The sequence below is a fragment of the Canariomyces notabilis genome (assembly GCF_033297395.1).
Source record: "Canariomyces notabilis strain CBS 508.74 unplaced genomic scaffold N656scaffold_4, whole genome shotgun sequence".
NCBI lineage: Eukaryota > Fungi > Ascomycota > Sordariomycetes > Sordariales > Chaetomiaceae > Canariomyces > Canariomyces notabilis.
In genome coordinates this window covers 1093845-1121843 of record NW_027041826.1, presented here as the reverse complement: position 1 = coordinate 1121843, position 27999 = coordinate 1093845, and the positions used below count along the sequence as shown (strand labels likewise).

At 53.8% G+C, this 27999-nt stretch overlaps 12 protein-coding genes across 12 annotated transcripts; 3 read left to right on the top strand and 9 right to left on the bottom strand.

Annotated features, from left to right (window-relative positions):
* Positions 1-984: 984 nt before the first annotated feature.
* N656DRAFT_493399 (uncharacterized protein) lies at positions 985-3753 on the bottom strand. Its single transcript, XM_064809830.1, has 3 exons — positions 2925-3753; positions 2554-2872; positions 985-2499 (listed from the first exon to the last, which is right to left on the bottom strand). Exons 1-3 carry the CDS (start codon positions 3630-3632, stop codon positions 1367-1369), a joined length of 2160 nt encoding a protein of 719 aa, XP_064672873.1. The 5' UTR covers positions 3633-3753; the 3' UTR covers positions 985-1366.
* A 2739-nt stretch (positions 3754-6492) lies between these two features.
* N656DRAFT_787833 (FAD/NAD(P)-binding domain-containing protein) lies at positions 6493-8324 on the top strand (the record flags this gene model as incomplete). Its single annotated transcript, XM_064816643.1, has 2 exons — positions 6493-6865; positions 6946-8324. The coding sequence occupies 2 exons, from the start codon at positions 6493-6495 to the stop codon at positions 8322-8324; spliced, it is 1752 nt and encodes a 583-aa protein (XP_064672872.1).
* Positions 8325-8517: 193 nt separating this feature from the next.
* On the bottom strand, positions 8518-10792 carry N656DRAFT_776408 (tubulin nucleotide-binding domain-like protein). Its single transcript, XM_064814633.1, has 5 exons — positions 10684-10792; positions 10395-10600; positions 9797-10310; positions 9139-9701; positions 8518-9075 (listed from the first exon to the last, which is right to left on the bottom strand). The coding sequence occupies exons 1-5, from the start codon at positions 10753-10755 to the stop codon at positions 8802-8804; spliced, it is 1629 nt and encodes a 542-aa protein (XP_064672871.1). The 5' UTR covers positions 10756-10792; the 3' UTR covers positions 8518-8801.
* On the bottom strand, positions 10706-13484 carry N656DRAFT_776407 (Poly(A) polymerase). Its single transcript, XM_064814632.1, has 3 exons — positions 12216-13484; positions 11031-12165; positions 10706-10968 (listed from the first exon to the last, which is right to left on the bottom strand). The coding sequence occupies exons 1-2, from the start codon at positions 13107-13109 to the stop codon at positions 11131-11133; spliced, it is 1929 nt and encodes a 642-aa protein (XP_064672870.1). The 5' UTR covers positions 13110-13484; the 3' UTR covers positions 10706-10968; positions 11031-11130.
* Positions 13485-13631: 147 nt separating this feature from the next.
* Positions 13632-15431, top strand: N656DRAFT_776406 (uncharacterized protein). The gene is made up of 4 exons (XM_064814631.1): positions 13632-13866; positions 13923-14080; positions 14144-15018; positions 15082-15431. The coding sequence occupies exons 1-4, from the start codon at positions 13825-13827 to the stop codon at positions 15204-15206; spliced, it is 1200 nt and encodes a 399-aa protein (XP_064672869.1). The 5' UTR covers positions 13632-13824; the 3' UTR covers positions 15207-15431.
* N656DRAFT_726684 (PTPLA-domain-containing protein) lies at positions 15348-16412 on the bottom strand. Its single transcript, XM_064812578.1, has 3 exons — positions 15932-16412; positions 15525-15878; positions 15348-15466 (listed from the first exon to the last, which is right to left on the bottom strand). The coding sequence occupies exons 1-3, from the start codon at positions 16134-16136 to the stop codon at positions 15378-15380; spliced, it is 648 nt and encodes a 215-aa protein (XP_064672868.1). The 5' UTR covers positions 16137-16412; the 3' UTR covers positions 15348-15377.
* A 760-nt stretch (positions 16413-17172) lies between these two features.
* N656DRAFT_795973 (uncharacterized protein) lies at positions 17173-17596 on the bottom strand (the record flags this gene model as incomplete). The annotated part of the gene is made up of 2 exons (XM_064817479.1): positions 17173-17433; positions 17492-17596. 2 exons carry the CDS (start codon positions 17594-17596, stop codon positions 17173-17175), a joined length of 366 nt encoding a protein of 121 aa, XP_064672867.1.
* Positions 17597-18569: 973 nt separating this feature from the next.
* On the bottom strand, positions 18570-20775 carry N656DRAFT_787828 (uncharacterized protein; the record flags this gene model as incomplete). The annotated part of the gene is made up of 10 exons (XM_064816642.1): positions 18570-18734; positions 18789-18897; positions 18950-19099; positions 19156-19275; positions 19326-19519; positions 19573-19599; positions 19749-19815; positions 19889-19970; positions 20097-20328; positions 20383-20775. 10 exons carry the CDS (start codon positions 20773-20775, stop codon positions 18570-18572), a joined length of 1539 nt encoding a protein of 512 aa, XP_064672866.1.
* A 477-nt stretch (positions 20776-21252) lies between these two features.
* N656DRAFT_704085 (uncharacterized protein) lies at positions 21253-22533 on the bottom strand (the record flags this gene model as incomplete). The annotated part of the gene is made up of 1 exon (XM_064811152.1): positions 21253-22533. A coding segment is annotated over one exon (1281 nt), but the record flags the coding sequence as incomplete, so codon positions are not given.
* Positions 22534-23985: 1452 nt separating this feature from the next.
* Positions 23986-24872, bottom strand: N656DRAFT_843072 (putative ADP-ribosylation factor; the record flags this gene model as incomplete). Its single annotated transcript, XM_064819071.1, has 4 exons — positions 24622-24872; positions 24522-24560; positions 24059-24466; positions 23986-24006 (listed from the first exon to the last, which is right to left on the bottom strand). The coding sequence occupies exons 1-4, from the start codon at positions 24694-24696 to the stop codon at positions 23986-23988; spliced, it is 543 nt and encodes a 180-aa protein (XP_064672864.1). The 5' UTR covers positions 24697-24872.
* A 549-nt stretch (positions 24873-25421) lies between these two features.
* N656DRAFT_704456 (ribosomal protein L39e) lies at positions 25422-25712 on the top strand (the record flags this gene model as incomplete). Its single annotated transcript, XM_064811183.1, has 2 exons — positions 25422-25522; positions 25664-25712. Coding segments are annotated over 2 exons (150 nt in total), but the record flags the coding sequence as incomplete, so codon positions are not given.
* Positions 25713-26908: 1196 nt separating this feature from the next.
* On the bottom strand, positions 26909-27532 carry N656DRAFT_795970 (E3 ubiquitin ligase SCF complex, Skp subunit; the record flags this gene model as incomplete). Its single annotated transcript, XM_064817478.1, has 3 exons — positions 26909-27085; positions 27140-27402; positions 27466-27532. The coding sequence occupies 3 exons, from the start codon at positions 27530-27532 to the stop codon at positions 26909-26911; spliced, it is 507 nt and encodes a 168-aa protein (XP_064672862.1).
* Between the last annotated feature and the right edge of the window lie 467 nt (positions 27533-27999).

The following is a 27999-nucleotide window of genomic DNA, read 5'->3' as shown; positions in this document are numbered from 1 at the left end:
CAACTGGCGCCCTTCTAAACCCGGCAGTGTTTTCCGCAATCTGTGGCGCCGTCTTGTGGAAGTGGCTTAGGTAGATCGTTTGCCAGTGACTTCTCAAGGTTGTCCCTCAAACTCGTCAAATGCAGATACGCCCCTATCCAGGACATCCCCAAGATTATTGTATATTTCGATAGTAAACCGATGCTCCAGGAAGCCCGGCATATTTTGATGAAGAGAGGAAGGGCTTCTCTAGCAAGTTCGCGAGGAAGACTGTCCGGCGATATCATGCGGACGTTCGCCCGGCCGATAAATATATAACACTCGCGGATTTCGCCTCGGCGCAAGCCGAGTGCCGTATCATGGTCGCCACGGACGGCTGATTGTGCAAAACTCCAGGCACAGTTGAGCGCAAATCTGTGTGAGGTCGGGTAGGGCCGGTATCCTGCCACGGATACGTCGGATAAAATTTCAAGTAGGTCATTATGAATGCCTCACAAAGGTGTGACGAGGCCCTTGCGGTGGTTTTGTTGCCCAGTGACTGATCAAGGGCAGCCAGCTGCAGCAGCATTTGATGATTGGGTACTGCTCATACTTAGGTATCAGTCAATGAGCCGACTATGATTCGGTACTGCTCATACTCAGGTATCAGTCGACAAGCTTCATACTCGGGTATCGGTCGCTCATCAATTTCTTCGCATCAGTTTTATTCCGGCTCGAAGCTCGATGGCTAGTAACGACAGAACCCTATTTCACCTCGTTCCCAGCTCTCAGGCTGCTCAGGAAGCTCTTTCGCATCCCAATTAGCCGACGGTTTATCTCCGTCAGTGCCATCGGCGAGAGCCCGGCTGCCCGGGAGTGAATGAGCGACCGGGAAGTTGACACAGCGTGCCAGCTCAGTAGTGAGCTGCTGAATGTGGCCGTTGTAGACCTGAACATCCTGGGAAATTGCGTTTTCTTTGGCAGTCATACCAACATCATTCCCTTTTCTTCAACCCATGGAGGAATCGAACTGGCGACCTCCCTTTGATGTGGGTTACGAGGAGAGGACCATTACCACTGAGGCTCACCTCAACCGGTGGGGGGTGAAAGTAGAAAGTTGGACTTGACTTATATACTTTCCCAGAGAGGTAGGAACGAGAGCCAACACATGGAACACTCGAAAGATAAGACCTCCTCATTAATACTACCTAAGAAAACCTGACCGCAGCTCTTACCTCCCAAAGCACCAGGCTCTGTATGGGTTCGGGGCTTTGCGCGACAGGAAGATATCTTGGCTTCAGGCTTCACACGCACAGTCTCTCGGCAGCAGACCGTCACGTACATATGATACTCGCTTCGAGTACCTAATGTAATGTGTCATCGCCCATGTTACCGAGCCTCGGGGCTTTCAACCCGTGCTCCCGCTTCGTTGCGTTGGCTGCTGTACCGCCGCCGCCGCCGCCAACGTCTCTTCCACCCGCCTCGGCTTCTCCTCGTCATCCATCATCATCCCAAAGCTCTGCTCCCCGGGCGGCGGGTTCTGGATGCCGGGGATGCCGGGGTTCCCCACCGGCACCTGCGGCTGCACCTCGTGCGCCTGCTCCCTCTGCTGCGCCCTGTGGATGCGGCCCGTCTGCTGATCTACCCACGACGTGAGAGTTCGAAATCTTGCCGGCAGGTCCTCGCTCGTTTCCGTGTACATTGTTTCTCTCCGGCTTTGTGGTGGCTGCTGGCTTTGCGATTGTGCCTGCTGGTTTGGGTCCTGCGTCATCCACGAGAAGCGCGCCGTGAACGGATTGCCGCCCACAGGGGAAGGGCCGTCGACGGGAGACGGGTTGACGAGAGATTGCGCTGCGATGATGTCGTCGTCTCCAAAGCCCGACGAGAGAGAGGATACCTCGCTTGTCACCTTGCTAGGCTGTCGGTAAACACCAGTACCCTGGTAAGGAGCCGTAGAGAATTGCTGCGTCATCAATGACGGGTGGTAATACACGGTAGGCGCTGCTGTCGTGCCTGTCTGCATGGTACTGACGACGTATTCGCTTGCCATTGTTGCGCCAAACTGTGCGGCGTTGGTGGAGCTGAATGACTGCTGCGGCTGATGCGCATAAGGCTGGTTGGTAACCATGCCTGGGTAATATAGGCCAGGGGGATAGAACTGTGGTTGGTATACGCTCTGAGGCTGGGTAACCACACCTTCTGTCGGGACCGGCGGCAATGATTGCTGTTGAGCCTGCGCTTGCTCTTGTGGCGGCTGCGGCTGCGGCTGTTGCTGGAGCTTCTCGTCTCTCGTGGTCATGTCTACCGATGGAGCATCGAAACTGTCTGCCTTTTCATGGTAGACTGGCTGCGGCGGCGACCCGACAACAGTTGTCCCTTCTAAACTCTGCCAGCTCAACTTTCTGAAGAAGGGAACTCGCGAGGCAAGTCGTTTCGGAAACACACTAAGGAAGCCGCTGCGGTGGCTTCCATTCCTCTTTTTAGACTTCCTCATTGTCCGCCACAAGGTCCAGACAACAAAACACACCAGGACGAAAACCCCTAGCGGAACGGTTAGTTGCAAGAAGCCAGAAGCTCAAGCCAGAGTAACCATACCTATTGAGCCAACTGCAATTAAAATGCGCTCCGCTCCCGGATCCATCCCGTTCTGTGCCGCTTCGAGACGGTTGTTGCCATCACTGTTACTGACAGTACTACCGGCGCCACTGCCGTTATCCAGGTTATTGCCATTATTCTGGCCGGTCCCACTACCGCTGTCGAGCGGTCTTGGAGGGGGTAGACCGTTGGGAATTGACGTCGGACTCGGCTCAATGGCTGAGGACACGTCGGGGGCTTGAGCATACTGCCCTGCTCCTGGGAGATTGGAGGGATCACTGGTCATCAAAGGGATGAAGGCGGTAACGGTCGGGTTCCCCTACCAATTTCGTTAGACAAGCCCAGGTCGCCCGAGAAACAGAAGCACTTACCTCAACCGTCGAACTTGGTGCTAGGGCAGACTCTAAGACAGCAACCGAAGTAGATGTGCTGGATGGGTCGACTGTTACTGAGGTAGGCACTTCCGGGGATAGGGCGAATTCAGGAGGCGGAGCTGATGACGACGGGAGCGATGGGGAGGCGTTAGAGGGAGCTACCGAAGCATCCCCGCCTCCTCTCCCTCCTCCGTTGTTGCCGTCGTCGCCTCTTCCCCCGCCGCCGCCACCTATCCTCCTATCACCCCTCCCATCTCCCTCACCTCCGCCACCTCTGCTCCTGCCGTCCCCTCTGTCTCTGCCATTACCGCCTCCTTCCCCGTTACCATCGCCGCGTCCGCCGCCTCTGTCTCTGCCATTACCGCCACCTTGTCCATCGCCAAATCCACGGCCGTTGCCATCGTTGTCATTGTTGTTGTTGTTGGGCCTTCCTCCACCCCTAAAGCCCCCGCCAAATCTTCTACCCCCATCCCGGTCGCCATTGTCACCCCGACCGCCGTCATTATCGTTGCCGCCGTTGTTATTACCGTTGCGGAATCGTCCTCGGCCCTCACCGTCCCCGTTCTCGTTTCCCCTATTACCTCCCCTATCCTGGCGGGCATATAGCCCGTTTCCACTAGATAGTGGAAGGCCATCACATGGTTCTCTTCGCACACCGACTCTTCCTTGGTCATTCAGAGGCGCCATGTCCAACCCATTTGGCATCCTCTGTCCAGCTGCGAGGAGGCCAGTGTGTATTGGGTCAAGACGCCCAGCCAAGCGATGTCTCACGAGTCATGGGATTATGGGTTTGTATCTCTAGATCGGGACGACAGTCTGGTATCAAGCAGCTAGAGGAATCCAGGAAGCGACTGAAAGACTGGCTGGGGTATTACGACAAGGACAGATTAGAAATGAATATACAGTACAAGATGCGGAAAGAAGAGAACGGGAAGCCGGCCCTAGAGTTCAGAAAGGAAGGTAAAGGAACGAAGGTGGTGGGAGATAAGCAACATGGGCCCGGGCTTTTCTGGGGTGGTTAAGCTTCCCGTGTGAATGCATGAGGGGACCAGAACGCGAGCTCTCGGCAGGTGCATCAGGGATGAGATCGCGACGAGAGTCTTTGCGGATGGACCTGCACCGAAACAGGGATCGAAGGTGATAGCATGGGGGTGGATTTTTCCAGCAACCCATAGACCGGTTACCAGGAGGCGGCCGGAGACGCCTCAGCGTCTTCAGGGATAGCATCAGCCCTAGCATTGAGGGCAGCTTGTATCGGGACAGTGATGGTGGTTGCATCCTGAGCCGCATTTGGGGAGAGAAGCCCTAGGACATCCAGTCCATACATGCGCAAACCGGAGGAGCTGACATCGCCGCGGCAAGCCTTGATAGGCATAGGCCCATCTGAGGTGCACATTGTCTGGGAACCTAGCTCTGCACCACCTACGCGGGAGGACCGCACAGGGGACTTTTTCGATCGGAACCGAAGCTAACGTTGAGTTCCGGCAGGCACGCACTGACCGATGCCGAGGATTGTGAGAATGAGACGATCGAGCCATGAGAAGATGTACGGCAAAGACAGGGGGTTCAACGTCTCAGCCATGGGCAAGGCGTTTCAGCCCACAACAGACGATGCGGGGAAGGCAAGCGACATGGATTCGTTGCAATTCGCTTCGGATGGCCCAGATTCTCAGATATAACTATGAGTCCTGCAGGGAGATATCGCGACTGAGAGAACTCTCAGCTGATAGATTCTGCTGGTTTAGTCTGGCCTGTGGTACCGAACAGCCACCAGGGTAGAGTTCGAGACCTAGAGGTTCAGCGAATCAATAGCATCCATGTTCAAGCCAATTGGGTTGACTGCCAATGGTGTTGCATGTTCAGGCTGCAGGACAGTCGCGTGAACTGCTGCTGAGTGAGGATTATGCCTGAGCATCGAGCGAGGGAGACGGCATTGAGGTGATTATTCGCAAGGGAAATATTCAGATCGTCAATCCAGAGTAATGCTTCGAAAGCTGCTCAAGAGTTCTCCTGGAGAAACGAACATCCAAGGAGCAACAAGCAGCCCATACGAACCGTATCGGACTTCAAGGCTGTCATGTTATTGACAGGTCGTGTCGACAACCTCTCACTCCTCAGCTCGTCCATGTCCATGTCCAGGTCCAGTCGTCTACACGCCCCCAGAGAGCGAGCCGGGCGCCTGGCCCGCCCATGTTCCCAAGAGCTAACCATACCCGGAAGTCGGGCAATCGTACGGATACGTGCATCGAATAAGTATCGTATGTACTTGTACAGTCTGTCGGTTCCTGCAGGGCAGGTACCAGATCGAGGGCAGATGCAGACGCGGTTGCAGGATGACACTTGGCGCATTTTCATGCGGGACTGATATCTGGCGGATCATTTATGCGCTAGACGGTAGTTACAAGGTTCAACACTCAAGTGCTAGCCAGCGAAGCGCCAGGCAGAAACCTGGATGTCGACAGATCGCATTGGGACCAAAAGCTATGTCTCCGCCTCCAATCAGTACAAGGGCAACAACACACGCCAGTTGGACCTTCTCTTTTTGCATCGCTATAAACACCCTCCGCCCCCCCCTTTTCTCCTCCTCCTCCTCCTCTGCTCTCAACTCCCTTCCAGCATCTTCCCGTCGTTACGATGCAACTCACGATTTAGTCATCCGAGGCCCCAGCTGCACTCGTACATACACCACATATCCAACGCCAATGATCTTGTCGGAGGGCATGTGATGGCACACTTGCCCATCGGATCGGTGAGATCGAATCATCGAATGGCGGGATGTTTCTCGGTGAATGCCGGAGGGGATTACCGAGGCGCGCGAGGCACAAGCGGACGTAGGGTGGCAGATACTGACAGGTGAGAGTGAAGAAACATACCTACATATACGAGACGAGTATTCGTGCAACGGCTGTGTGTGCAACCATCTCCTCCATGAGTCAAGGACTCAAGGTGGCGGAACTAGTATGTCGCTGGGAAACGCAGGCCAAAGGGAAAAGAGTTATTACCCGAGTCAATTTAGCGGTATCACGTCTGTATAACGGGTGAACGGGCGATCCGAAACTTGGGCGGATTTCCCCACGTGGGTTTGTGTCAATACAATCATAGCAGCAAGTGAGTGTTGTGACTGTTTGAATCCTCCGTCAAACTGTCCGTACCCACAAGTGTAGGTGGACAAGAAGGTGTCAATTGATGGTGAGGCCCAGCGTCACTTTCGTCATCATGGCCCCCCAGCAGAGTGACTTGGTGCGAGGACATGTGGAGCCGGTGGGGCAGTCGCTCCCGAGTTCCTGACCAACTGAGTGGCCACGAGCTCCACGATCAAAAAAGCCGCGCGAATAGGATAAAGGCGCAAGAAAAAACGAACAGGGCTGGGTATCTTATCTTTGTACTCACGATATCAAAGCTGCTAGGGATTGATCCCTCACAAAAGTCGAAACATTTTTCTGCTCGCCATTCTTGGATCGACTCTCCCACTTTGAATCATTACCTAGTAATCATTTCATTCCTGCGGTTCGCTCCTCTCCCTTGCGTGTCGAGTCAACGTGTTTCGCGCTCGCCAATTGGCCAAATGGCGTCTTCGTCGCGAGCTTTAAGCAAGCTCGCAGTGCCCTCATCGGGTGCTGCGTCGCTCAAGCTTTCCGCAGCTGGCCCCCGGCTACTCCTCCAGTCACCGCGACGGACAATTGGCGCCAGACCGGCATTTGGCAGCATACAAGGGCCAGTCACCCAACAGTTTCGGCGCGGCTTTGCTGACGGCGATGCTCGGGTGCCCCCGCCGCCGCCCAAGAAGCCGCGCTTCCGTAAGTTGAGGTGGGCTTGGCGACTGGGATATATCTCGGCCATCGCCGGCGTCGCATACCTTGGGTACGGCGTCTATCTTGACAGGCACCCGGAGCCCCAGGTGGAGCCTGATCCGTCCAAGAAGACTCTGGTTATTCTAGGTAAGTTGCGCAAACCGCTGCATCCGCGCGCTTTCCTGGCCCTGTACGCCGTGAGCTCTTTCTGACCCAGTGCGTTGCAGGAACCGGCTGGGGCTCCGTCTCCCTGCTAAAGCGCCTTGACACCGAAAACTACAATGTCATCGTCATATCGCCGCGCAACTACTTCCTCTTCACGCCCCTACTTCCGTCATGCACAACCGGCACCATTGAGCACCGGTCCATAATGGAGCCCGTGCGGACAATACTCCGCCAGAAGAAGGCAAGCGTAAAATTCTACGAGGCCGAGGCTAGCTCCATCGATCCCGAACGCAAGGTGGTACGTATCTTTGACAACTCGGAAATCCGGGGTGACATAACCGAAACCGAGGTCCCCTACGACATGCTTGTGATCGGTGTGGGTGCCGAGAACGCCACCTTTGGGATTCCCGGCGTTCGCGAACACTCTTGCTTCCTGAAGGAAATTGGCGACGCACAAAAGATCCGAAAGAGGATCATGGACTGTGTCGAGACGGCGGCCTTCAAGGACCAGCCACCTGAGGAGATCGACCGTCTCATGCACATGGTTGTGGTTGGTGGTGGCCCGACGGGTGTAGAATTCGCCGGCGAGCTCCAAGACTTCTTCCAGGAGGACATCAAAAAGCTGGTTCCCGAGATTAGCGACCGCTTCCGTGTGACCCTGATTGAGGCGCTCCCCAGCGTGCTCCCCAGCTTCTCCAAGCAGCTTATCGAGTACACAGAAAGCACCTTCAAGGAGGAGAAGATCAACATCCATACCAAAACCATGGTCAAGAAGGTCACAGACAAGACGGTAGAGGCCGAAGTTACGGGACCTGACGGCAAGAAGGAGACGGTTGTCTTCCCCTACGGCCTCCTCGTTTGGGCCACCGGCAACGCTGTGCGCCCCGTCATCAAGGATCTCATGTCACGCATCCCGGCACAGAAGAACTCGCGTCGTGGCCTGGCCGTCAACGAATACCTCGTCGTCCAGGGAACGCGCGATATTTGGGCGTTGGGCGACTGCGCCGTAGCCGGGTATGCGCCGACAGCCCAGGTGGCCAGCCAGGAGGGTACCTTCCTGGCTCGCCTGTTCAACAACATGGCCAAGACCGAGGCGCTCGAAGAGAAAATCAGGGAGCTCAGCTCGTCCCTGAATCTTCAGCCCGGCAATTCGGCCGAGATTTCGCGCGAAATTGCCCAATACGAACGCCAGTTGAAGCGCATCAAGGACGTCAAGCCTTTCCAATACAGCCACCAGGGCAGCCTCGCCTACATTGGCAGCGAGAAGGCGGTTGCCGACGTAACGTGGTTCAACGGCAACGTGGCAGCTGCTGGCAGCCTGACCTTTTTGTTCTGGAGGAGCGCCTACATCAGCATGTGTTTCAGCACGCGGAACCGGCTCCTCGTCATCAATGACTGGCTCAAGTCCAAGGTCTTTGGCCGCGACCTCTCCCGAGAGTAGTCAAAGTCCTCACTACTCGCCCGGGCATGGCATCGCGCACCATTGTAGCGGGCAAAGTATACTACTACCCTTTCTACCCCTTTCCCCAGCTTTCCTTTGTGTCGCTGTTGTGGATGATGATGGAGTCTAGGGACCTAAAATAATAGACCAACGGGCTAGACAGGATTTACGGGATAGACTGAGGGCGATCTGAGGGCGATATCATGGCAGGTTTTCCATGTATTAACTCCTGTGTGTACAGTACAACCTCGGAGGTTCTGGACACTGGGCAACTTCACTTTCTTTTGATTCTTCAATGTCGCCCTCTGGTGGCATCCCGACTTCTGTCCTGTATCATATGTTTGAGGACGATATCTTTTGGACATTGACGGCGTTGCGCTGCCCGAATCGCCAGGCATTAGCGGCCGTTTTTCACTTCCCCACTAATGGCTGAAGAACCGCACTGCCTGCAAGCCCCATTTCTTCATCTCATGAACGTTAATCGTCTTCCCCTTCGTCGCTTCCACTTGACCATCCCTCATGGTACTCGTCTGCCATATCCATGAGGTCGTTTCCAAGAGTCTCACGGTCCTCTAAGCCAATCGACCGAATTACGGTTGATCGAAGGAGTTTCAGCTTGCCGGACACGGATGAGTCAGTTGCTAGGCTGCTAGTGATGTTGATGCTGTCTGTGGGTGGCGATACATCGTCGTTCCGGAATATGTCGGCAGGGAAACTATCCAGAAGGGGAAACCTGAGGGTCGAGTTATAGCTACACCCATGTCAGTCAAGGTCGCAGGTGTGATGTGTAGGTTATCAGCCACTGGTCACCAACCCTTTTGTCACTGGCTCGTAAGCACTTCTGCGAAGTCGTCGCCCCGCCTCGTCCACTTCCATGTCCTCGACCTCCTCATCATCGTAACCTCGCGAAGAAATGACCTGGCTGAAGACTCGTGGCTTGTAAAACCCGTTCGATCGAGAGTAGGAATCGAGCTGATCGGAAGGGGTGAACCGAAGGTCGAGCTGCACTCCCTCAGAAAGTTCCTCCTCAGACAGCTGCCTCAGCCTAGCACCCCCCCTTTGGCCTTCAGTAGCTTCCGGCCGGTCAACGCTCATCTGCAAGCCTGCCACGCTCTGCTTGCCCATTGCATTCAACACCTCGGCCAAGCCACCAAGAGTCTCCCTCTTCGAAGCATCTCTCATCCTCGACGGCAGCATAACGCTCTCTACCGCCGACGCTAGCAGCGCCGAGACATGCCATTGCGAGGTCGGGTCCAGCGTCTGCATCATTCCCGAGGGTAACATTTCGGGTAACGCCAGCGGCACGATGATGGAAGCCTGCTTGTACGCCTCTGTAATCGTCCTGGCCTTATTCGCCAGTCGCAACAGTCTCTTGTCCTGATCCACCACGCCCGGGCCGGGTCAGCCCAACTACCCTCATCTCACACAATACCCCCCAAAAGAGAGACAGAAGGAGAGAGTGGAAAACTTACCCTCCCCACCATCGCCCCGCGTCCACCATTTTGCAACCCCCACACCCAGACGGGACACTTCCCATACTCATCACGCACACGCTCCAAGTAGCGAGCCGCAAACCCGCCCCAGGCGTCGTCAAACGACGCGAAAAGCTGAACGCCCTGCATGTGGTCGGCCTCCTCGACAAAGGGGCGCAGGTCGCGGTCAAGGAGGTCGTGTTCGGCGTCGAGGGCCGCAAACAGGGCGTCGCCTGCAGCATGGTGCTCAAAGGTCGACAGCCCACCCCCACCACCACCACCTGCTCCTCCCGTGCCCGTACCCGTCGATGATACTGATGATGATGATAATGAAAGGTTGTGCTCGTTCAGCTGGACCACAGAGCGGGGGTGGTAAAACACGCGCGAGAAATCCGAAAAGAAGCGCACGCTCGACCGAGTCAGTGGTTCTGGGGGCGCCGTCCCCGCGTTCAGGGCCTGTTGGTAGCTTGAGAGCGGGATCTGGGGGGCGCGGTGGACGGTTGTTTGGCCGTGCCTGATGGGTTGTTGATGCAAAAGTGAGTATTGTACTTGCCAGGGGGAAGAGAAGGCAGGGAATATAGGGGTCAAGGAGCGTTACCAGAGAGCCTGTGGCGGAGTCGACTCATCGTCAACTTCGTAGAGGGCGTTGATCTTGCGGAGGGTGCCAAATGCCCCTTTCAAGTCGTAGATGACAGTCCGGGGCATGAAGGTTTCGCTGCCGTCTGGGGCGAGACCGGGGCGGAAGTGGATGTCATGGTCGATGGGCGACTCTCCTTCGGCTTCGGAATAGGTGAAGTAAGATTCCTAGGCCCATAGGAGTAGTAAGTCTTGTGAGCACTTGAGGACGAGGATGAGATGCTCGATGAGACGTTTTCAATGAAACTTACCTGGGTATTCCAGAAATGTGTTGCTAGGTAGTTGCTTTGCTGTCCGAGCTGAACAGTGATGATTTCATGCATCGCGACTAGATTCGTCGATGAAAGTTGGTGAGTTGCTTGAAGAGTGAACGAGAACACGATCAGGATTCAGGACTCCTGAAGTGGATGAAAAGGCTACAGCTTTGAACCCTAACCCTTTGGCATTTATTAATTGCCATCACAAGAACACCCGTCAGTCAGGCAGTCACTCAAGACCAGACCCAAGGAAACAAGATTTGACGAGGCAACTTGTGCCTCTAAACCCTAAGATCTATTAGTCTAGGAGGATCCAGATAGTTACACGAGCTTAGTCACATCCCTGCGCCCAGTTCGGCCGAAGATATCAGCACCGTTCCTCTCCAATGTCCCGATTCCCTCTCGCAACTCCTCGCCGCTTTCGGCGACGCCAATCTGTCTTCAAGCAACCGCAGCTGCTGCCGCGGTATTAGCCGTCGTCGCCGTTGTGTTCTGCTGCTTACCCTGAGCCTGCCGCTTTGCTGGTGGCTGGTTCTGATTAGTACTGGGATCCTCCGAAGCTGATCGCTTGGCCTTTTTCAAGGGTGGTTGGGGCTTTTGCTCGCCGGGCTCAAACACGTCGTCAGGAAGTGACGTATTCTTGACATGTTGAACCGACAGGAACATCAGGTGAGGCTCGAAGATGTCGTTGGACATGCACATGGCCTTCCACTCATTGACCTCACGCGACAGGTCGAGCTTCTTTGCCTTGTCGACCAGCTGCAGCCCAATGTAGTGGTTAGTCGTGAAAATCTCCACCTCTGTCTCCTTTGCCCCAGCAACATCTTCGGGTTTTATCTTATCCTCGTCTTGCGGCTCGGCCTTAACCATCGGGATCATGCCGAGTGATCCTTCCTCGCCCCCCTCCTGCTTCACCGCGACGCCGTCCTCGGGCTTGACTGTTGTGCCATCCTCGGCCTTGACTGAGGCTCCGTCTTCAGTCTTCACCGCGGACTGGGCATCGGTCTTGGGTTCGGCCTTGGGTTTCTCTTCAGCGGGCGGGGTGTACAGGTAAGCAAGACTGCCGTCTGACACCACCTCCTCGAGTTGTGCATCATTTTTGCACCGGTGCACTCTGTCGTAGCCTTTGTTGAATGGCCTCGCCAGAGCTATCGCCGGGTGCATCTCAAGTTTGTTGATTAGTAGCCGCACCCTCGACTCAATGAACCCCGACCAGGCGTTTTGGGCCTTTCTGGTCCTGCTGGATGCAATGATTGTGAGGTAGTATCTGAATCCCGAGGTGAAAAAGGTGTGCTTTGTGAAGAGATCTTTCCACGGCCTCTTACCCACCATGATCTCATCCGTTATCCGCACGCCCTTCTCCAGTTCCTGCTGAATCACCATCATGGATGATCTGCTAACATTGTGCGTCGCACACATGGAGGGGTATGCCGGGGTGATGATGGGCATCTTGTGGTTCCTATCGCTGGCATAGAGCTATTCTGTGGTGAGACATCAGCGTAGTCGAGGGCCAGAGAATCACTCACCTTGGGATTCCACACCGCTACCCGCGTGACCGCGGAGCCGTACTCAATATCCTTGAGGAGAACGGGGAGGGGCCAGGGCCACTTGGACATGATGTTGAAAAACTTGTTGACTATGACGGCGCTTGTGGCCTTGGGGTAGAGCTGGCAAATGCGGGCGACGAGCATGGCCCAGGCAACTCCTCCAGGATAGCCCATAATGTTCGCGTAGATTGCTTTCCGCTGAGCCCAAAGCTTGATAGCTCGGAGGGCAAGTTTGAACGTGGCAGGTTCCGGGACGAGATTCAGAATTTCGTCTGTCACTCGCGTCCCGTTCAACGACCGCACTTCGTTCTCGCTCAAACCGCGGAGGAGGTTGTTGTCGGCCAAACTCCAGTTCTTGTCAGCCGGCAGTTGTTTGAGTGTTTGGATCGAGCAAAAAATGAGGTCGATGCTGATTCCGGAGAACTCAAACTTGATGATGGGCACAAACGCATCGGGTACGGGAGTCAAGTCGGTGATGGCACCAGGCGGCGCCATCTCGACGAGCACTTCGGGAAAAATCTTGAAATACTGCTCGACCGTGACATATTTGGGCGCGACGACGAGCGTATCAATATCGGAACCTGGTCCATAGACGCCGAGGCGGTAGCTGCCATATGTAAACACCCTGCCGATAGCATCCCGGATCAGAATGGTATTTTTGGGTTCCTTCTCCCTAGCGGCCCTCTTGACGAATTCATTTGTAACTTTCTCAAGCTGCGCAATAACTCTCTTCCTTTCCTCAGTCTCGGCTGGGCTTTCGAAAGTGCCTTGGGCCCGCAGCTCCTTGTGGAGTGCCTCGTGCATACGTTTCTCATTCTCGTTCGGTAGGGCCGTCGAGATGGGAGGCGTTACGCCGTAGATCTTTTCAGACATGATGCGAGGTGGAAGATAGTGACGCGGTTGAGACGGTGTGCTGTGGCGATGGCGGAATGGAAAAGAGGCTGTAGACCGCCCACTACTCGCTGATTGGAAGAGAAGGGAAGTGAGGAAAATGAGCGTCGGCCGGCGGGAGTCGCAAAGGCAGACGGAAGGGAAGGAAAAGAAACAAAAAGAGGCGACGTATCCGCAGATTCAAGTCATGGTATGCCTAGGAAATCAAGTGTGCGATGCAAGAGCCGGGTGTCGAACAGTTCCCTCGACCACAAAAAGAAACCGAGCGGAAACAGAGATCAAAGCAAAGCGTCGTTGATTGTGAAAGTTCACTTTTGAGCCAGCCACCCTTGGCGCGTCGCGCTGGGTGCACGGACAAGAATGACTGATTGGTGGATTGGTGGGAACTTGGGAGAGCCGATGTGATTACCGTAATTTTCTCCGTACTATACAGATAGAGAAGATTACCTGGCAATAATACAGTATGCTCCGTACACTAACACTACAACCTACAGCAGGGGTGACCCCACCCCCACCATCAGAGGGGTACCTAGTAGGCTCCGTAGGTTCTCATCACACTATCAGGCTTCAGCCCTGTGAGCGATCAGGGCAACATCGGATTCTCTTAGGCTCCCCACCGGGTGGCACAAGAGCTTGGACTGTCAAGCCTCGCCCATCATTTTATTTTTCCCTTTTGAAGCCTCAATGGGGACAAGCGATGAAGAAGACACTGCTACTCTGTTTTATCCACGGCTTCAAGGTATACCCCCATTCGATTTAAAGTATCCCCTCCGGAAAGGTCTAATAGGAGAATAGGGGGGTGAAACCACCTTTGGGCCCAACTATGCCTTCGCCGAACATCTACGGAAGCTTATTGCGGGCGCTTTACCCAAGGTGCACGTCCAAACGATAGTCTATCCGAAATACGAAACCCGGGGCGACCTTGGTGAATGCGTCTCACGGTTCAGCGATTGGTACATATCCTAGCCACGTTTCTCTTCTCCCCCTTCCCCAAGTTAACAGAGAGAAATCGACAGGCTCCTAAACAAAGTAATCGACCTCGAAGTAGCGGCGGGCACTCCCTCCCCGACAGTCGATCCCTCGGTACGGGTCCTCTTGGTGGGGCACTCGATGGGGGGTATAGTAGCGGCTGAGACGACGATTGCGCTCGCCTCCGAGCACCCGATCCACAATTCGGTTGACGAGGACAGCCCGAGCAAGTCCACCACCAACCTGCCTCCCCCGCCAAACGCGCTCATGTTCCCGTATATCCAAGGCGTGCTCGCCTTCGATACCCCTTTCCTCGGGATTAGCCCCGGTGTGTTTGCCCGCACCGCAGAATCGCATTACGCCGCCGCATCCACGGCAATTTCCCAGCTGAGCGGGTTGGCAAGCCTCTGGGGTGGTGCCAAGGCTGCGGACGCAAACGCGAAAGCGAACGCAAACCTCGCTAGGGCGGCCCTTCCCCCGGCCGAGAGCAGTAACATCGGCAATGATAAGGACAAGGCGACCGACAAAGGCGGCTGGGGTAGATGGGGTACCATTGCCATGGCTGCCGGGGCAGTGGGCGCGATGGCCGCCGGCGGAGCGGCAGCGTACTATAACAAGGAGCAGATCAGTCGGTCGCTGGAATGGGCAACGTCGCATTTGGAGTTTGTAGGGTGTCTGGCGCGAAAAGAGGAGCTGCGGCGGCGCGTAGCGTACATGGTGCGATTGAACAAGGAGCTCGGAGTTGGGTTCGGGAACTTCTACACACGGCTCGGCCAGTCGGCGGGCGCAAAGCAGGTGAGCATAACGGAGACGGTGCTAGGGAAGGACAGGACATTCTGCGTCGTGCCACAGCGGGATCAAGCCGGGGATTGGCGGCCAGCGGTGAATGACAAGGCGACGGATGAGCCCGGGGCACATATGAGTGAGTACTATTGCTTTCACCCGCGATGATCCACCGTATCCCTGAGATGCTTACGCTTCACAGCGATGTTTGAGCCGAAGGAAAATCCTAACTATGAAAAGCTGGCGAAGGACGCTCGGGATATGGTCGTGGGATGGCTTCGCAATGACTGGTATGAGAGCAGCTCGGATGATACAATCCGTTCCTGACGGTAACGATTGATTCTTGAGGCCATTATCCTTCGACCTGCTTGGGGCGCTTTCGTCTATCGGTGAGACATAAATTATAAATGCTTACAGGGCATAATAGAGCAACGTTTGGCCATCAGAAGATATCACATCCATAGCACAAGCGAAGCGAAACGGCGTGCATGGCATCCGCTATTGCCTCTTCTTCTGCTCTGCCGTCTTGCCGCTTCCAAGGTACTTCCTCCGCTGCTTGAGCATGTGGGAATAGAGAATTGGGGAGCCTACCCGGTCAGCATGACCTATGACCCTTTTCTAAGGGGCAGAACGGACAACACTCACCCGGGATGTACGAGAGCAGGACGGCCGCTAACGCATAGGGGTACCACGGGGCCAAATCCGCGGCCGGGCCGAAGATCGCTTGCAGCGTCATGGCCACCTCGCTGCTGATGCCGACTGGGTACAATACTAGGAAGCCGCTATACCGCAGCCAGTGCAGCCAGCCTGGGACGCTCTCTACCTGCTTCAGCGCAAAGTAGGAATACCTGATCACCTCGGTCGTGCTCCAGGCGCACAACATCGACGAGTAGAAAGGGCTGGCGTTCAGCTGCGGGAAGGGGTAGCAGACGGCCCACATCAGGAATAGCCGGCTGGCGACTTGCATGCTTGTGGTAAACACCGGGGCAGGGACGACACCTGATGCTTGTAAGCTCGAGGGGTCAAATAGGGAGCGAGGTGTGTGTACTTACCAGTCAGAGCATGCAGAATCTCCATGAAGGCAAATGTCTGTGTGATGCGTGCAAAGTTGTCGACCACAAGCGGCACGAAGAATGGGCCCCTCCATCCTAACACCACGGCCACCCTGCCGAGGATGGTGGCCCAAGCGACGGCCGAGGCGGCATTGTAGAGGACGAGGTAGGCTTTTTTGGACCCAAAGCGAGAAGATGTAGCCATGGCTTCCACTGCTTGGCGGTATGAGTTTGTTTGAGCGGTCACGGAACCTCAAAGGTGTGAATTCATGGGGTTGTGAAGGGAATGGAATTTGTTGCTTTGGGTGTTTTTTTGGTTGGGACATCACTTGACCCACAACTCAGTAGTTAGGGCGTTCCCAGTTCGTAATTTACCGAGCGTACTGTGGTATTTCAGGGACTGGATTCGTAACGTTGGCAGATACCGACCTTCCCTGGGCTCTCTGCCCAAGATTTAATTGGCACTGCAAAACAATACAGCACCACATTTAACATCAAGACCACACTTGAGAGCTGTAAAATAAGATAGAATTAACTGCTTTAGAAAGCTATTCAATTGCTAGTAATTCCGCGATCTACTTCCAAGCAATCATTGAAGATCTGGGGGATTGAATTCATACATTTGCTGATGCTTCCCTGGCTTAAAGAGGCTAAAACGGTTTTTGCGGTGCGAATTAAATCTTGGGCAGGGAGACTGGGGCAGATCCATGCCCCACTGCATCACATGCTTCACGTCGAACCATCACCTCCTCCCGCAGCCAGTGGAGGACCAGGTTATGTATCAAGGTGTAGCCTTGAGGTGAAATCACAACCCGCTGAGGACTCTATTACAAGGCCAGTTTCACACCATCTTGCATCTCATCAAACTGAGTCTTCTCCTTTCCACGCGGAAATCGGGCAGAGTTTTGATTAACACGCCATAAGCTTCTTGACCTTTCGGCACCCTTAATAGCCCAGAACGAAGATCAAGATGCTAAACATTGACTAGTATACTAACTCCATGGGTATATCATTCTTTGCCGCAAGCATGTGTAGCGGATTATCCGTCACCAAAATCCCTAAGCAATCACTCTCCTATCTTGCCTGTCCAGCCAGCAACCTATGCAAATGGGTGGGTATATAAAATGTTTTGGCCAGCGCAGCCTGTGCCTTCAATGGTATATCAGACCCCAAGACAAGCACAGCTTGATTCTATCACTTCTAGCCCTTTGTGGGTGAGGCCAGGGGTCCAGGAACGAAGCCTACTTCTTGGTGACGGCCCGCCAGAGATCGCCAAACCCTTTGCCGCCAAACAGGTACTCATCAGAATGCCTCCCGCAATAACTGTTGGCATTGACCTTCCTAGGCGTCTTGATCTTCTTCATCGACGAGAAACCCGCACTGCTGTCCGAGGAGGATGATCCAGACGAGAAGTTGCGTTCGCGCAGGAGCGGCGTCGCGGCACCCGAGGCAGAGAACGGCGAGGCGTAGTAGTAGCCATGCCCTGAAGAGTCTCTCGATGCCTGGTCTCACCCTATCAGACTTGTCCCAAGACACTTTAGGCAGAGTTAAGAAACATACTGCGCTATCCCCCGACCCGGGCGTCCCGGACGCGGGGCTAGTGCTGGCCCTCACGGGGCCAAGCTTGAGAGGTGGCGGAGCGGGCGCGCGTGAGGACGGGTCCATGGGCGTGTAGACGGGAAGGTGAGACAAGGATACTCTAATCAGACAGCAGAGGTATTCCCCGATCTGCGTCAAACGAATCGATCGATCACACTGCTTCCGCAGGATCTGTGTGGTAAGGTAGCCAAAGGGAGTATGGTTGGTCAAGAGCGTCTTGCACTGCCACCACCAAGTATCATCAAGACCCTGTCAGAAAGTGCAGGTGTGCCTGATGGATGGTAGGTGAGAATATAAGTCCAGATATGAAAGAAAAAGGGGGGCAAGCGGTGCAGGCTGCTGACTTTGAAGGAATAAGAGAAAAAAGAGAAGCAGGGCACCGACAACAAGACAGACACCCCAACTGCCCGACTTGCGGTATAAGCGGCGAACGTGGGAAAAGAGTCATGAGCTCAACCCAGAGGACATGGCTTTCATGTCACTGGATGCATGTCTTCTCCCCTCGCATTGCTGCCTGCTGTCGGTCTATACATCACTTAGATACGTACATGTAGCATCCGCCGACTACACTGACCACGTGTCCATCATCTTTAGGGCCATCCTAGTTCTCGGATGCCTCTTCCCCCAACACGGTTCATCCATCACCGAAACAGAAGAGGGGTAGTATCCGAAGGCCCTATAGGGCTGCAGCAAGTTGAGCAACGGCAGCTGATTTGTTGCCACAAAGTGATTGCGGACCAACATATGCGGGGAACAGTGGTTCGCAACAAGGCAACTCACTAGAAGCAAACAGGTGACACCGTTCACTGCAATACCATATCCTATCTCGTCCTGTTCCGGAAGGATGCAGCTGGAGTTGGCAACGGTCTGGACCATACCCTGCGTCCTTTCGGATCACGTAAAGGTCCTCGTCGGTCGCCAAGGCGAGACGTGGGGTGGGCCATCCATATCTTCTCTATGAGATGATATCACACACCGCCAGCCGAAAATAACGCGCGCTCAAGAGATGACCCTCGCCTACACCTTCTCCTGTCTATCTCTAATCCTTGTCTAGCCGCACCGCTGGATTATTTTGGACAAAGTTGAGGTCGACCTGGTGACCAAGCAGCTCCCGAATATTGGATATGCCGTATTTGATCATCGTCGGTCTCTCCAAGCTCAAGCCAAAACCAAACACAACCAGATCTTTGGGGAGACCCATGGCCTGGACGCCTCGTTAGTGACTTTGCGCCTCTTTGGGGTGAAGGAAGAAACTTACCTCGAGCATTTCGGGCCTGAAGATACCCGAGTTGCCGATCTCAATGAGCTTATTGAGCCCCTTGTGATAGGAGAAGATCTCCATGCTAGGCTCTGTGTATGGGTTGTAACTGCATGCTCTTAGTACACATTCAATGTCTCCACCACCGTGAGGAAACTTACGCTGGCTTGAAACGAAGATCTTTGACATTCATCTTCGCGAAGAACATCTCCAAGAACTCCATCAGGCCGCCTAAAGTCAGCCCATAGTCGGCAATGACTCCTTCAACCTGGTGGAACTCGCAAAGATGTGTTGCGTCAACCGTTTCATTTCTATCAGAGTGTCAATGACCGGATCGTCTCATCAAACTGATTTGGAGGTCTCATACCTGAAGACTCTGTCAATGGAGAAGTACCGAGCTGGCGGAACACGCCCATCCTGGCGTTGCCCTGCCAGCCTGTACAGCATGGCTGTCGAAATGGAGGTGGTGTGTGTCCGCAAGACAAGTCTTGGTTCGAGTAAGTTAATGCCAATTAGTGTAGAGACGTAGGCACACACCTTAGTGATTCATCTTCTGACCAAGGGTACCTATAACCAATCGACCCGTATTTCCCACTCTCGTGGACTTGCCTCACATTACGGAAGTATTCATCGTAATCCTGCTTATCGGCAGCAGACACCGGACAAGGTTTGGCAGCCTTTGGTGGGTCTGAAACGTAGAAGGTGTCTTGAAGATCACGAGCGGGGTGTTGCTTTTGGCCTGTTAGTCTTTGTATTCAAGGTGAGGGGATTCGAAGCAATATACCTGGGGGACGAAGAGAGCATCGAAGTTCTATCAAAAATACTAGAGTCAGCGGGTTTCCAGAGTCTGGCGGAATGACGTGCTGTCATCTGAACAGCCGACGTAGCACCAATGCTTGCTTCAAGCCTCGAAGCTCTCAAGGCAAGATTGCGCGCAGAAGTCATATGAAGGTCACGTACCCAGAATCCAGACTCAACGTACTGATTCGTGGGCATTTCTGTGAAGCCCATCTCGAAGAATATTTGCCTGCGAACGGTCCGAGTTAGCTTTCAAGAAACGAGTAACAAATGACATCTCGATCTGTTAACAATAAACCCACCTGAACCCATGGCGCACTTTGTTCAAGGGGTGCAGAGCGCCCGAGTGTTGATCCGCACCCTGGGCATTGAAATTATAGGGCTCTACATCCGTGTCAGCTCTCTAACACAACCAACCCAGGAGATAGTGACGCCCAACGGCTGCAACATCTCATCTTAGGCAAGCACGATACCGGTGTATCTGCTGAAGCGGTGCGGGAGTTAACTCACTGAAAGTCGCTGTTTTCCAAGAGCCAGATGCCAGTGTCTCGGCTGTGAGATCTGTCTCTTCCTTGATCATTTCCAGGGCGTACTTGGGGCCCTTGCTTATCGTGAAAGAAATAACCTTTTGCATTTTCAAGAGTTTGCGCTTCTTCAGATCGGCTAGAATCTTGGGGTCATGGGTTCGTGTTTCTTGAATCACCCGAAGCTGGTCCCGGGTAACATCGTTGATCGAATCCACCTGACAAGCAATTAGTGCAAAGCTCGCGCTACATAGAGCCTCAGAGTAACTCACCAGTGCAACAAGTCTATTGCCGTCCTTCTTAATCCATTTCTCCTTGAAGGCTTTCCCTTGGCCGACCTTTGTTACGGTCTTGTCTCCAACCTTGCTTTCGAGGTCTTGGATTGAGAGCCCGTCTAGGGCCTCGCGCACTGCCTCAAAGACACGGGCTTCGTGACTCCCATGACTGACGATAACCTCAGCCTCTGGCTCAAGGGTAGCTTCCTCACGCTCCACCTGCTCATAGGTTACCATGGACCGCGAAGCAAGTCGGTCGAGCGCAGCTTTGATCGACTCGAACGGGACTTGTGGGAAGGTTTCGGCAGACAGAACTGGGTCTTTGTCTGACAGCGCATGCAAGATCTCCGAGGTGAGATCCACCGCTGAAGTGCTGGCTGCCGGAGCCATGTCGATGTTGGTATCGTTGCTCGAGTCGATCGTGGATTGTCTGAAGGAAAGTTGACTCAGAGCACAGAATCGCGGGGCACTCACGCTCAAACCCAAGGACCCACTTGCCGCAACTACAAATTTAGGCGGGGTCAACCTCAATAATTCAATAAATGCATAAGCAACAGTGGAAAGGTACCTATATCGCATTGTCCGGAGGTGTCGCTCACCTTTCTCCACGCCAGCTTTTCCAAATCCCAGACGATTGACGAGCATCCACATCCTCAAGCCATCGGGCTTGCGGTTCTTGCTGTGCTGGAAGTCTAATTACCAAAGGGCCGTCTTCAGTCTGCAAGCCGCCATACAGTCTCAGCTATCCTCTTCACTTTGCACAGCTTTTCCACTAGCATTGCTCCTACAATACATGTAGGTATAAGCCTATCTCATTCTTACGCCCGGGCCCATACGCACCATGCATTGAACCATAACCATGGCACTTCACTCGCTAAGAAAGTGTGGGATATTTGAAGTCCAAGTGGGAACATAAGAATCTGAAGGGAGGTAAAAGAGCGTCCGAAACGCCTCAACAACGATTGCCAGCCGAGCGAGAACGTAGATAGAACTAGAAACCCTGACCGCCACCGAGTACTTTCCCATGAGCCTGAGCTTTTTTACAAATAAGTCCACGGAAATATGTTTTACAATCAAGTTCACAGAAAGAGCTACAGGTCCGAATCCAACCGTATACACCGTCGCGAGTCTCCAGACGATAAGCTCTGCTCGGGAAGGAAAGTCAAAGTTCCACGCAGCGAGATGGATCCCGGCGAATAATAACAAAGCGAGGTACCCGACTCCGCCAACAGCCTTGGTGACGAGGGAGCTCCCGTCCCGCGAGACTAGGGCTGTGAAGTTCCCGATCGGCCGATGGATGTCCTCGCCCGGGTCGCGACGGATTGGGTCATCCCTTGGGAGGAGGAACTCGGCGTAGAGGTTGATGCCCATGGTGCGGCTTCGGGACTCCTTGAGCACCTTAGAAATCAACTGGTGCTGGGCCGGGGTGATGGGGACTCTGACGGGGGTACGGACGTTTTTGGGTTTGTCCCAGTAGAGAAAATACGTGACAATGGCGCAGACCGCATAGGCGAGGACGGAGATTTCGAGGGGGGAGATGGTCAGGCCGCGTGAGGCTCGGGCAGAGATCTGGGTGATGACCCAGAGGACCTCGGCCATGGCAATGAATTTGAGGAGGAGGTCGCTTTTGGATTTGTCTTCTAGGTCGGAGTCGGCGATGTCGGGAAGGTGTTCGAGATGCTGGTCGTCCCAGAGGGTGACTAGTTCGGATGCGGTGAGGAAGATGTAGTCTCGGCAAGGATTGCTGGGTTCGGTCTCGGTTGTGAGAACGAAGCCGCCCATGTTGGCGTAGCGGACTTTGGAGAGAGACCACATGGCGCTGGCACGACTGGTGTTCTGTTCTCTGAGACACAAGGCTTTGAGCCGACGGCGAGTGGCACAGGCTGATACGAGTTCGCAAGAGGCGACTGCTATGGTGATCTCAGGTGCGAGGATTGTGATGACAAAGAGAAGCATATCGTCCTGAAGGCTTTCGAGCTTTCGCTTGAAGGTTGTCGCAAACCGTCCGTCATGGCTGCCATACTGTCTCGGGATATTGGGGTGTTGGATGGTCCATGTGCAAGCAAAGATGGGGAAGAGAGAGCCCCAGAGAATCTCCCATGTTCCACGGGAGTTGGGTCCATGCATGAAATTAACTCGAGTGTCCGGGGTGGTTCACTCCGGGTGAAAGGAGGAGAATGCTCCTACGACAGGAAGGGTTAAGATCGTGAAACATGCAAGCAGTAAAGACATCCTAGAATGGCCGAAGGCACCAGTTCGAGCACAGTGACAGAAAGCAATTGTCGGCTATGAAAATGGACAGATGTAGACTTTGGTTCTTGGGTAGCTGGAAGGGCTAAGTCTATCTGCGGTGTTGGGCTTTTACTCTGAGGCTCAGCGCTCGGAGCCTGATCACAATTCACCAACCTCAAGTTCTTTCGATTATAGGTTAGTTATCACGTCAGAAGGCCGGATCAGCCCATGGGAAGCATCAGAAATATTATCCCCCGGCACCATGCTGTGTACTCTATAGACGCTACGCATTGTCTTTGGCGCGGGCCTGGGACAAGAGAAATTCTACGGAGTACGGAGTATTCACCTCCCTTATTCTTTTTAAAGTTTTACATTTCAACCACCACAAAATGTCATGTCCGAAATCGGGTACTTCACCCGGGCGCTCATTTTGCACATATGCGGTAATTACTCCGTACTATCTCTTTATTTACAGGATCTGGAGCTACGGGTCGGCATCAGGCCCACATGGACCCCTATTCTGGTCCTACATATTTGTGAGGATAGAGAAAATGAGATTTCTTCTCAACTCCCTCCGGCTATGGCGGCATTAGCATAGCTTTAAGGAGCGGTTTGAGCTCGCTAATGCTCACATACATATGTATTCTACACAAAGCACCTTTTTTTCAGGATTAGCTGTTTCTAACGACCGCTTCCTAAGTATTCCCAGCTTGCAGTTCAAGAGAGTAAACTCTTTTGTTCAAGAAACTGGATGCTTCCTGGTCAAGATGCTAAATTACTATGCCTTTTGGGAACTCTGCACTGAAGATGCTTTTGGTGAACTGAGAATTCATGTATGCTTGTGGCCCTCATGGCTCCACTGCGCATCTCGGAAAGCAGCGGCCAAGATATCTGGCCAGACACACCGTTTGCGACGTAAAGTTAGTGCAAGATGGTATCCAAATGTATGGTGCTTCCTCAAGCTGCGCTCCGGGTCCGGTAGGCAAGGCACTGCATAGCAAAAAGTGGCAAGAAAAGGGCCTCAATGAATAGGGGAAGCGGTGTGGAACCTGGAATGCTCTCTGCCGGGCCCTTGCACGCTCTACGATAGTTGCTAAAGTCAACACCGGCTATATCAAACCGAGTCGTCGTCATATTAAAAGGTGTAAGTCGTGTATATACGAGTCAATCGCTGTCCCGCCCCTTCTGATGCAACCTGCGCCTTCGTATAAACTGTCGTCCACGAACCGAGGAGGCCTGTTCCCGCCCAAACGCCGAGAGGCTAGCCAGCTTGATTGATACCCAAGCATAGCCGGCATGATATAGAGATGTATCCTTGTTGTGTACAGAAGCCGCTTGCTTGCGCGTCCAACGCTTCAATCGCGCTTACTAATCCTGTGACACGGTTTGCTATGCCTGCTGTTAGTGAACTCGTTTGGGAACGGCAGTGTTGTAAACTTACCGCAAGCCAGTCCATTCCCTCTGAAATTCCCGAGCCTTCCACAGCACTGCACGCCATGATGCTCCAGTTCCTGTCCCTCAGTTCACCGAGCCGAAGGGCTTGCGAGATATCGCCGGCACCTTTCGCGCCCGGCTGGTCTTGTTTGTTCGCAAATACCAGAAGAGCGGCGTCCTTGAGCTCTTCCTCGTTCAGCATGGCCGCCAGCTCGTCAGCCGCCGTCTGCAGCCGTTCAATATCGGTCGAGTCGACGACGAAGATGACGGCTGCCGTGTTCGCATAATAACATCTCCAGTATGGCCGGATGCTGGTCTGACCCCCAAGATCCCAGACATTGAAGTTAAGATTCTTGTAAGTTACCGACTCGACATTGAACCCAATGGTGGGTATCGTTGTTACTACTTCGCCGATCTGTGTTGCCTGTGAGACCCAGAGTTTCGCATGGCGGTAGCAAGGAGGATCGCACCTTGAGTCTGTATAGAAGTGTTGTCTTGCCGGCATTGTCCTGCGGAGCGCAATCCGGTCAGTCGTACAGGATAGGGAAAAGGGGTGGACGAGAAGCGAACCAAGCCCAAAATCAGTATCCTTATCTCCTTCTTCGCCCAAATAAGTCCAGACAACCATGACATAGTCTGACCCATCTTCACTGTCTGGCACCCTGCGGATCCGGCGCGTCGTCGCGGTTCAGGTTCAGGTTGGTTAGGCGACGAAAGGAATGGGATACCGGGTGATGGGACCGCCGACCCACCAAGAGACAACGAGAGCAGGAAAAACGGCACCAACCTAACAAAGCAGGTAGGCGATAACAAGCTAGCAGTACTATGCTTGAGGAAACAAGCTCCCTATGTCTTTTGGCGTTTGGTATTATCTAGGTAGACTCGAAAAAGTTCTTCCTCTCTTGGTTTTATGCGCTTTGTTTCGTCTATTGAAGCACTCGTCCTGGCTTTAAGATTCTCGAGGCCGCAGGGATTGGGCGCAAGGCCAGGGTACCGTAGCTGAAGCTTGATTGGCAGGCGTTAGCCTGCCGGGTGTGGAAGGGGAAGCCACATTTAGCCCCATTTCATGCAGAAGATGCACGTGATCTCAGCCACACGCTCATCCCTGGCCCTAGCGAGCCCATTTTCTGAAGCCCACATCGAATATTCGAATCCTAACTCACCTTGAGGAAGCATCACGACATCGACACCAACTCGGTACTCACGACAACACCGTCAAAATGCCGGTATGTGACTGCTACTGTCTTCGAAGATTGGGAGAGTTTTCAGGAATCCGATTCGAATTTTTCGACAGCGAGATAAACCTTTCAAATCCAGCGGAGGGGTCGGTGTTGTAGCATCCAAAGGCTGACATTGTGATTCCTTGACAGAGCCACAAGACTTTCCGTGTCAAGCAAAAGCTGGCCAAGGCCCAGAAGCAGAACCGGCCCATCCCTCAATGGATTCGGCTCCGCACCGGCAACACCATTAGGTACGAATATCCAAGCGAACTACTCTGAATTCTTCAGAGGGAAGCGCGGTGAAATGCGATATTCCCTGCATCTCGAGATATACAGACATGGCCATCTGGCGCCGCAGAAGACAGCGGACTAACACGACCTCAAACAATCAGGTACAACGCCAAGCGGAGACATTGGCGCAAGACTCGGCTTGGCCTCTAAATGCCATTTTTCTTCCTTCCTCCTTCGAACCCAACAACAAGCTCGCTTTTGTCACGGCTACTGCTGCTACCATTACTGGCCCAACACTCACCAAGCGATCAATCCGTCAACCGGCGGCCGGGCCCTCACTTAGCTCTCGGCTGTCGACAGGATGGAGAGTTTGTTACGGGCGCCGTTGACGATCAATTTAAAGGGACGACAGGCCAGGAGTGATTAGGGATGGAGGTCAAAGGGCGGGAGGGTGCTCTAGATGATGCTTTTTGCAAGGCAGGCAGGCGGACCAAACATTTGCGCGGGTTGGGCTTTTTTTTCGCTTGGCCGAGGAAACTCATTTAACTCTGGGCTTGATTTCACGGAGTATGCCATGGCATTTCAGGGTCGGGGGAAAACGGAATGAGAAAAGGCATTTTGATGCTTTGCGTGACAAATCCCCGGTGAACCTCTCTATCTGTCTGCTGCGAAGCACGGTTTTACACTCCAAGACGAAGCCCGATGGGGTTCCTATTTCAGAAAGGCAGGTTAGAAGGGACCGGGATCTTCTTTTGAGGCCCCAGAGAGTCCCAACCGGTTTGTTCGATTGGAATTCCGGCATGTCCTGGAAACCAAATCACTAAATGACCCAAGGTCGTATTGCAGAGTGTTAACAAGGGATCTGGCAGTCAAACGGTCCACCAATCTTCATAATACTGGTGTCACAAGGGAGCATCCTTGCAAAAAACGCGATGGTGAACTGCTGTTTGTCTGAAACCAAGCGGCGAGGCGTCCTGCCTGCCTGAGTGAACAAGATGTCATCGAAGCCTCTCGACAGTGACCGGGGCCAAGGGCAAATCGATAATATCAAGAACAGGAAAATGCTCTGTATGGGTGCAAAAAATCTTGTACGGGATTAAGTATCTTTGCGGCGTGCAAGCGTGGGATCGGAAGAGGATCCAGAGGTGATCTCACTGGACCCTCATACACCGCATGCCCAATGGTGGCCGATAGCCTTTCTTCCCCCCCAGCTCTGAACTGCCAACGGAAACTGCAGGGAAAAGCAACCACACACAGAAACCCAAACGCCTTTGAGAATGACCAGGTCTCGGGCGACAAAATCAGTTGAGCGGCAACTAAAGCCGCCCGTTGTGGGATTTGGGATCAAGAAGCCGAAACGGGCACTAGCCCCACTGGTAATCCTAGAGGGCATGTCCGGTGACAGTTTAACGGTCCTCAGCCCACTCGTTCTCCCGCCTGATCTGCTCCTCCTCCTCAGGCGTAAAGTCATTTGTGATGTTAAAGGTCTTGCGGATCTCCTCGGGTGACTTGCCCTTGATCATGTTGGCAACTGTCTTGCAGCCAACATCGAGAAGAGCCTTGATATCAAGATAGTTTGCAGCCTATGCCCATAATTAGCAGATGACGTGACCGGAATGCACTTGGTAAGGACTCACCAGGATAATCTCAAAAAGCATCTCCTGGTCTACCTGCATGAACTTCTGGTCCCACTCGTCGATGTCCGTGGTCTTCTTGCGGCTGTCATTGTCGTCGTCGGCAGACTGAACAGCGTCATTGCGATGATGCTCACACCACTCGACAACCTTGCGCAGCACAGGGTCGTTCACGTTGGGGATCGGAATGGGCGCGCTGGTGACATCGTCGCCCAGATCTTCGATCAGGTTCTTGATGAGCATTGAGCGCTCGGCGACAACGCGGTCTGATGTGCCGTTAGTTAAGCAATGCTGCAGTAGGTCAAACTAAGGGCTTTATGAAGACGTACCGACTTCGATATTGGTGTTCTCGTTGCTGGTCAAAGTGACCCTCTGGGTGCTCTTGTCAGCCGACATCTCGATCGTGTTGTGGCTGCGATGAAAATGGAGAGATTCGCGGTAGACGGCTGAGTCAAACTGGAGTATCGATGACTGCGCAGACGATAGTTAGATGTCCTGACGTTACTCTACCAGAGTTGATGATCGCGGGGCACCGGTGAATTGAGGACTGTTCCGACGAAATCCTGGGAGGGGAATATAGAAATTTATGGGCTGGGTACCTCCACAAATGCGCTGCTTTTGAGTACCGGTATTTGGCAGTTTGAGTTTGGGGCAAACTGGCGACCGCTCAGATTTTGTAAACTCGAAGGGTAAAAAGTACGGCAGTTGGTAAGTTGGAAGCCTGTGCCTTTGCCCCAAAGCATTGAAGTTGGAGGGGTTGTGGCGGTCGGTGCCTGCTGGAGAAGTGGAACTCTTCTGTGCACAGATCAAGTTCCAAGGCTGCCGGGGAGCGGGTCCGTGTCAGTTGCGACTGTGGGGCCACT

What these genes read in the sequence shown, in the direction of transcription:
- N656DRAFT_493399 (XM_064809830.1), bottom strand. Translation starts at nt 3,632, where the DNA reads ATGCCAAATGGGTTGGACATGGCGCCTCTGAATGACCAAGGAAGAGTC. An exon ending in CACCAAGTTCGACGGTTGAG is followed by an intron (nt 2,873 to 2,924) that starts GTAAGTGCTTCT and finishes CGAAATTGGTAG; the next exon opens with GGGAACCCGACCGTTACCGC. An exon ending in AATTGCAGTTGGCTCAATAG is followed by an intron (nt 2,500 to 2,553) that starts GTATGGTTACTC and finishes CCGTTCCGCTAG; the next exon opens with GGGTTTTCGTCCTGGTGTGT.
- N656DRAFT_776408 (XM_064814633.1), bottom strand. Translation starts at nt 10,755, where the DNA reads ATGCATGAAATCATCACTGTTCAGCTCGGACAGCAAAGCAACTACCTA. An exon ending in ACTCCGCCACAGGCTCTCTG is followed by an intron (nt 10,311 to 10,394) that starts GTAACGCTCCTT and finishes ACAACCCATCAG; the next exon opens with GCACGGCCAAACAACCGTCC. An exon ending in TACGAGCCAGTGACAAAAGG is followed by an intron (nt 9,076 to 9,138) that starts GTTGGTGACCAG and finishes ACATGGGTGTAG; the next exon opens with CTATAACTCGACCCTCAGGT.
- N656DRAFT_776407 (XM_064814632.1), bottom strand. Translation starts at nt 13,109, where the DNA reads ATGTCTGAAAAGATCTACGGCGTAACGCCTCCCATCTCGACGGCCCTA. An exon ending in TAGCGGTGTGGAATCCCAAG is followed by an intron (nt 12,166 to 12,215) that starts GTGAGTGATTCT and finishes ACCACAGAATAG; the next exon opens with CTCTATGCCAGCGATAGGAA.
- N656DRAFT_726684 (XM_064812578.1), bottom strand. Translation starts at nt 16,136, where the DNA reads ATGGCTACATCTTCTCGCTTTGGGTCCAAAAAAGCCTACCTCGTCCTC. An exon ending in GATTCTGCATGCTCTGACTG is followed by an intron (nt 15,879 to 15,931) that starts GTAAGTACACAC and finishes TACAAGCATCAG; the next exon opens with GTGTCGTCCCTGCCCCGGTG. An exon ending in CCTGCTCTCGTACATCCCGG is followed by an intron (nt 15,467 to 15,524) that starts GTGAGTGTTGTC and finishes CTGACCGGGTAG; the next exon opens with GCTCCCCAATTCTCTATTCC.
- N656DRAFT_776406 (XM_064814631.1), top strand. Translation starts at nt 13,825, where the DNA reads ATGAAGAAGACACTGCTACTCTGTTTTATCCACGGCTTCAAG. An exon ending in GTCTCACGGTTCAGCGATTG is followed by an intron (nt 14,081 to 14,143) that starts GTACATATCCTA and finishes AGAAATCGACAG; the next exon opens with GCTCCTAAACAAAGTAATCG. An exon ending in TGAGCCCGGGGCACATATGA is followed by an intron (nt 15,019 to 15,081) that starts GTGAGTACTATT and finishes TACGCTTCACAG; the next exon opens with CGATGTTTGAGCCGAAGGAA.